The sequence below is a fragment of the Trachymyrmex cornetzi genome, unplaced genomic scaffold (genome assembly GCF_001594075.2).
Source record: "Trachymyrmex cornetzi isolate Tcor2-1 unplaced genomic scaffold, Tcor1.1 scaffold53, whole genome shotgun sequence".
Classification (NCBI taxonomy): Eukaryota; Metazoa; Arthropoda; class Insecta; order Hymenoptera; family Formicidae; genus Trachymyrmex; species Trachymyrmex cornetzi.
Genome location: NW_017299839.1, coordinates 50,566 through 58,406, shown reverse-complemented (window position 1 = coordinate 58,406; position 7,841 = coordinate 50,566). Strand labels below are relative to the sequence as shown.

General features: G+C 31.3%; 1 protein-coding gene across 4 annotated transcripts in view; it reads right to left on the bottom strand.

The window, feature by feature from the left end:
• LOC108765775 (sulfatase-modifying factor 1) overlaps positions 1-7,626 on the bottom strand; it is a 94,218-nt gene extending 86,592 nt beyond the window's left edge. For all 4 annotated transcript variants that reach the window (XR_001940334.1, XR_001940335.1, XM_018514621.1 and 1 more), the window contains exon 1: positions 6,997-7,626. Coding sequence is in view for 2 of the 4 variants with exons in the window: in XM_018514621.1 (XP_018370123.1) it covers positions 6,997-7,540 (544 nt within the window). In the remaining 2 variants the exon portion in view is untranslated. The remainder of the gene's footprint in view (positions 1-6,996) is intronic.
• Positions 7,627-7,841: the final 215 nt, after the last annotated feature.

Genomic DNA, 7,841 nt, shown 5'->3' with positions numbered 1-7,841 from the left:
TTTAAAAAATAAGCCACTATTCCATATTAGCAGCCTATGCCATAATCCCTGATTTTACCCTACTCCTCGTCGGTGTTTTGACAAATAGTCCGCAATGTTAGAGAGATTCTATGTGAGACCAAAGGATGAGCTTATCCCTACTGTCAGGTTGAGAATTGTCAAAAATATTTCTTCGCTTTTAAGCCAAATGACTAGCTGGAGAGAGCAATATGCAAAGCAATTAGTTGCGTAATTATTAATATATGTGTACTTTTTTTAACCTCCGTCCGTCTCTATAGATCACAATCACTTATTCCAAGCGTAACACGTCGATTTAATAAAGTACACAAAATTTTTTTTAAAGTTATTGTTATAAAAGAATAAAATAAAAGATTATAAAAGTATTAATTGTGATATCCAAATGGAAACCAGACACTTAAACTGTCAAAATTTGTAATCTGAGAACCACAAATCAATACATGACTATTATAATGTCAAACTTAAAAACAATTAACGAAATAATGGCAAAATTACTATTTAAATTTCTCTAGAATACTCACATACGAGTGGTGCAAAAACTCCATATCTGATTGGAGATTTAAACTATTGGTTTGCAATTTAATATTCAAGATTTCAGAGATGAGCCTTTTGTTCAATTGCTTTTCTATGTCTAAGATTTCGACATTATCCCATTCAAATTCATGACTGTGATCCAGCCTATGCTGAGTAATGACAGATTCACAAGAAGTTTTTCTATTAATTTGATTTTTGTGTTCTTTTATTCTCGTTTTCAATAAACGACCCATTGCTCATAGGTTGCATCACAGTCTCGACATTGTAATTTATAAACGACATTCTTATTAGAACTTGAAGGGAGCCTGTCTTTATGGACTTTAATTATTCAGTTTATTAAGGCTACGAAAACAAAGATTAGAATTCAAGTTTTTCGTGATGTTCTTGAATTTCTCTGAAATTAAAGATAGATAGGGGATGGTGAATCAAATCTTATTTACACTCATCTTGAGTAATCACTCATCTTACCATTATCTTGTTTCTTTGTCATATTATGTATTAATGATTTTATTCTTAAGTTGATAACATTGAAAATGAATTCAAGAAGATAATCGTTCTCAAGGAAATTTGTAACTATTAGTTCAATATTTTTTAAATGATATTTCGGATGCGACAACATTACAGCTCTATGTATCATGCCAATGATTACGCCTTTCTTTTGTGTTAAAGGATAGAGAGAACGAAAATTGAGAAACCTACCAGAAGTGGGTGGGGATGAATTCCATTTTCTAGACGTAACTTTAATTAAGAATCAAAACACAATAGAATTTGATTGGTTTCACAAACCAACGTTCTTCGGTAGGTTTCTCAATTTTCATTTTTGGCAATTCTCAACCTGATAATAAGGATATGCTCATCTTTTGGTCTCATACAGCATATCTCTCTAACATTGCGGACTATTTGTCAAAATACTGACGAGGATTACTTAACCATATAGGATTACTTAACATTGTGAACTATATTTATTATAAGATATCGACGAAAGTGTTCACTTGCTGAAGATGGTTTGAAGCATAAGATGGTTTGAAGCATAAGATGGTTTGAAGCACCGAAACGTACAAGGAAAATTTTTTGTATCGACATAGTACAATATAATATGTGAATTAATTGAAATTTTTGTTATAATTGCGCACCAATTTCCGCGCTGTATTGACGCTCTCATTGTCTTTACATCCTTTCAGTTGTATTTTTATTTCGAGGACCCTATATATATATTTTTTTAAAGCTTTGTACATTGATTTTCTCCATGAACGTCGTACTGTAAACGCCGCATACTACTGCCAACTTTGGTACGAACCAAAACTTACATATCATCGGAAAAGACGTGAATTTCCAATACGAGACGTTATCTTGCTATAAGACAATGCCCGGTCTTATATAGCTGCCCAGATTAGACAAAAAATTGAGAATTTGTTCTGGACTACACTGGAACACTCCTTACAATCCGGACTTACCGCACTGCGATTATCATTTGTTTAGACTACTAAAGATGTACTTGGAGGACAGAGATTCGATAATGTTGCTGTCGAAGCATTCGTGCGCGATTGACTGGTGTCACAACCATCTTTATTTTACGATAGCGGGATAAAAAACCTACATATCCTTTGGGAAAAATGTGTTTCTAAGTTCGGAGATTATGTAGAGAAATAATTTTGTACCTTTGTAGTGCTTCAATAAATAAAAAAAAAGTAATTCCGATTTATATTTGATTTACCCTTGTATATGTTAACGCCGAGATTACCGTCCCATATAAAAATATACTACTAATGTCGCTAATGCAATAAGTAAATTCGACAAGTAATGTCACTAGTAGTGTAATAGTGGTGGAGAAAATTTCATTAAAATTTCACTGGAGTTTATTGTGAAAATCAGTATTATTGATTATCATTATATTTCAGAGAATACACGACAAAATTATAATAAAAAAGAAGTTTCCTTTATGAATTAGAGAACTAATTTTATGATGCCCCATGCGACCACCCCGAATCTGTATCTCCATCTAGCATGCTTCTGCGATTGTATGGGAACTACTCCTTCGAAGAACTATGAACACCTATTATGCTAATTGACGCATACTTGTAACATATCTGGTCAATGATGTTGTGAAAAAGACGGAATACGTATAGAAAAAATAATTAATATTAAATATAATTGTAATGTAGAAATAATGATATACTTATGATAACTTGTGTTTAATAATACTGTAAAATATTATTTCTACTAACTGAAATAATACTAATAGCTCTAATGATATACACTACTCAACAAAATTAAAGGATCACTTGTTCCACCCTGCAAAAATAGGTAAATTTCGAGATAGAATAACTTCGTCAAAAATCATCGTATCGAGATTTTTAAAAAAGCATTCTAAAGCTTGAAATCTCTACTTTTTAAACCTGTACTTTAAAAACCGTATTACTCATATTTCATAAAGTTACGCAAACATAAACGAAGATGCTCAACATTTTTTACGAAATTTGCGAAGTTCCACGGAGCCAAGTAAAAATTGTACACAAATGCGGTTGATATCTTTCGAAAGAGTGAATCTTTACCTTCAATTTCTTTTTTCATGAAGCTTCGTACGATTTTTTTTCACCGAGTTATTCAATGTTGAAGCAAAAACGATCCTTTTTATTCAATGTTGAATAACTCGGTGATAAAAAATAGTACCGAGGTCTATAAAAAAGCAATTGAAGGTAAAGATTTACGCTTTCGATTACTGTAAACCGCATTTTTGTGTGATCTTTACTTCACGCCATAGATATTTGTAAAATTTGTACAAAATTTTCACATATGACGGGTATCCATTTGTGTCCGTATAGCTCCATAAAGGATCAGTCGGATTGAAATACCAATTACCGATTTCAAAAATAAAGATTTCAACCTTTAAAATGCTTTTTTAAAAATTTCGTTACGATTATTATTTACGAAGTCATTCTATCTTGAAGTTAAAGGATCATTTAGAATTAGCTTTAAAAAGGTCAAAATCAAGGTTTACGTATTTCTGCGAAAAATGATTACAAAGCATGTATTTCTACGAAAAATGATTACAAAGCAATGTTTGAAATAAGCGTTTTAAAGCTTAAAACTAACTTCTGAATGCTTCAAATCATTTTTGTATGCAAAAACTTTATTATAAGTCATTATCTTTAATTTGCTTTTTTTATTCAATATTGAGTAAAAACGACCCTTTTTGCTTCGACGTTGAATATCTCGGTGAAAAAAATCGTACGAAGCTTCATAGAAAAAGAAATTGAAGGTAAAGATTCACTCTTTGGAAAGATGTAAACCACATTTGTATACAATTTTTACTTGGCTTCATGGAATTTCGCAAATTTCGTAAAAAATTTTGAGATCTGATGCATCTTCATTTATGTTAGTGTAATTTTATGAAATATGAGTAATACGGTTTTTTAAAGTACAGGTTTGAAAAGTAGAGATTTCAAGCTTTAGAATGCTTTTTTAAAAATCTCGATACGATGATTTTTAACGAAGTTATTTTATCTCGAAATTTACCAATTTTTGCAAGGTGGAACAAGTGATTCTTTAATTTTGTTGAGTAGTGTATATGTATTTTTTACTCTAATAAATTTTTTATACCAAATATTACAATTAAATATTAGAACTAAAAATAGTTCTATGTTACGTTTTATATCGGCATATATTACTACAGTAGTAACACTACTGGCTGAGCAGTGATACTATTGCATTTCAGTACTCCGGTGAAAATTTTTCTCAGAACTTTTCATAAAATTTATCAGAATCTCTATATAATTTTTCAGAATTTTCTTACATTTTTTATACAAATTGGAACATTTCTCAGAAAATCTACATTTTCTCAGAATTTTTCATGTACGTTAATTACAAAATATCGTAAGATTTCTAAGATTTTTTGTAAGTATAATTTCTGATAAAATATTATAAAATCTAAAAAATTTAAGAATTCAATAAAGAATAACGGTTCAATGGATGGCACCCAGTTGGACACGAGCCACTCACAGCGCTTGAGACTACAAAGCTCCTAGGCACCTGGTCGCTGTGATTGGTGGTGTCCAATCGAGCCGTGACCAATCGGGATCACCCCCAGTTCAATGATTAAAAGAATTAAATAATATGAAAATTGACTATGAAATTATTCAGGATATTATGTGAGTAAAACATTTTTCTAAAAAATCAAAATTTATATACAGACATTTCGATCTCTATCGGTTCATTCTTAATGTTTATTAATTATAATTTTAAATTGTTACCAGTAATGGCGCAAGATGCTCGAAAATTAATCATATAATGAATGCATGTAATAATAGCATGTTGGCTAGTGGAATTATGGCAGGAAAAGGCCTTGATACCAAGCAGTATTCACATAGGAAACTTGATATAAGTCGCATACAGAAGTCGCATAATAGTAGCATATAATCTTATCATCCTTGTGAACTTCTTCTCAAAAATGCAATCGGTTGATACAACGAATTCAATGTGAAATTAATGTACAAACGTTTCATATTCCTTGTACAACTATAGTTAAATAATGTTTGATCATCTAAAATAAAATAAAATAATTGAGTACAAACCCTAATAGCACAGATCTTTAAAGGACGTTCCAAAGAACATTCAGAGAATATACCTATGTTCTAATAACGTTCGCTAGAACGTTCCTCGAATAAAGTGTGCTACTAGGGAAGTGCAAATATAGAAATCAGGTATAGCACAAAGAGTCTTGAAACTGTAGAAATCTAAGAAGTAATGACTTCAAGACTCTTTGTGCTATACCTGATTTCTATATTTGCACTTTGTACTCAATTATTTTATTTTATTTTGGATGATCAAACATTATTTAACTGCAGTTGTACTAGGAATATGAAGCGTTTGTACATTAATTTCACATTGAATTCGTTGTATTAACCGATTGCATTTTTGAGAAAAAGTTCACAAGGATGATAAGACTATACGCTACTATTATGCGACTTATATCAAGTTTCATATGTAAATGCTTGGTATCAAGACCTTTTCCTGACATAATTCCACAACATGCGATTATTACATGCGTTCATTATATGATTAATTTTCGAGCATCTTGCACCGTTACCGGTAATAATTTGAAATTATAATTCAACATTGAGAATGACCTGATAGAGGTCTGTATATAAATTTTTATTGTTTAGGAAAAAGTTATACTTACGTAATGTCCTAAGTGGTTTATAGCCCCTTTTTATATTATTTAAATTAAAAAATATTTTTTTTTAATTATAGGATGAGAAATTTCAGAATATTTTAGAATTCACTTGTATGAAAAATTCTGAGAGAAGATGTAAACTTTCCAAATATTTCTGAGTATTTCTGAAAAATGTTCTAATTCGTATAAAAATTATGAGAAAAATTTTCACCAGGGTAGTGATACTATTGATGTCAGTTGTAACACTGTTGAATATCAGTAGTGATACTACTGCAGTAGCAATGACACTAGTATATATTTATAGTAGTATATTTTTATACATGGTGTCTCCAGATTACATTATTGCATTGAGATATTTTATATAAAGCAGATATTTTAATATGCACTGATCTAGCGTAGTGCGAGTAATCGAATTCATCATTAATGAAAATGTACTCATTTGATGCGTATTCATTTAAAAAGAAAGAATCTGACAGAAAAACGCAGCAATTGGCTTTGTGAATCGAGTTAATTAAACTGAATTAAACGTTAAAGTTTGAGATTTCAGAGGTTAAGATATCTGTCATCCCTACTAGATATAAGACTGCGTTTAAAATTATCATCCGGGTGCACTCAGATTGTTGTATTATTCTCATTTAACATTCATGAATGATAAAGATAGAATAACATCTGGGTTTAACATCCGGACGACGATTCTGAACGCAGTCCTGCGCTATGTATACGTTCTGCTTAAATTACACAAATTCTCCTTTACAAACACAAATTCACTGTTTTAAAAACAAAAATTGACCGCTAATTAGCAATGAATTTGTATTTTTAAAGTAGTAGAAATTTTATTTTTAATGCGGTGAATATTTGTATTCCTTAAAGCAATGAATTTGTGTTTGTAAAGCAGAGAATTTGTGTAATTAAAGCAGAACATATACATAGCGCTGCATCAAGTCGGGATGACAGATATCTTAACCTCTAAAGTGTCGAACTTAAAGTCTGAATCTATAATAGGTATTTCAAGCCTTAAGCCATAAGAAATTGACCAATTGCAATTGAATGCGAGGAGAATAATTGATTGATGATTCGTCCATTTCTTATGGCTTAAGAACCTATTTTAGGTCCGGGCTAACGCTTAATAACTTGACTCACAAGACAGACCACCGCGTTTTTCTGCCAGATTCTTTCGTTTTAAGTGAATACGCGTTGAATAAATATTTTTATTAAGATTTTAGGGGGAGGGGTATTCTAAATAATTGCCACTATTTTTATTTTATACGTACAAGTAATATTCGAGTTGGGACCTTCTGGATGTTGCCATGAGGTTTGCTTCACAAGTAACCACCAAGGAGCTTGAGAAACTACTTTATTGACTTTGCCTTTTGTAGTTTGTGTTAAGAGGCCCTCAAAGACAAAAGAATCCCCAAAGTTTTCTGCTTCGGTAATATAACCAGTAGCATTTACAAACGTCATAAATTCCTTATTACTCACTTCAAATTTGTCTATATAAAAATTATCTAATACTACTCCGCGTTTTGGTCCTTCTCCATCGCCTACAAAAACTGGATTGTCCGTTCCTATGAAATATGTACCGGCGTTAATTTTAACCATTTTCTTTATTTTCTCCCCTATTACGCTATTTGTATTGAATTTAATATTATTCACAATGCAATATCTTTCTCGGGGACTAAAAAGTAATTGTCGATTCAATTTGTTGCACTGACAGTTATTATTATCCTTCACAGCGTTTACGTACAAGTAAAAGTATCCGATTAGCATTTGAACTTTATAGAAGTTCAAGACAGTCATTTTAGTATAACAAAACATGACTCTGTTCTAAATCATTCCAATCACGAGACTCACAAGTCATAAATCACAAGTTTTATAATAGATTCTTTACAGCTGTATAAAAGAGAAACCTGAGAGAGGACATGACGGTCTAAAACCTCTAACCGTAAAATGCTGCTGTGCACTACTGCCCTCTGAAAAAGCCGATGTAAACTACATGCAAGATCCACTTTTCTGAGGGTACATACGTCTATTTTTCAAGGTTTGAGATAATAAATCGATATTTAGTTCATATGATCGTGCTACATACACAAACTGAGTCAGAAATATTCATCTCTGC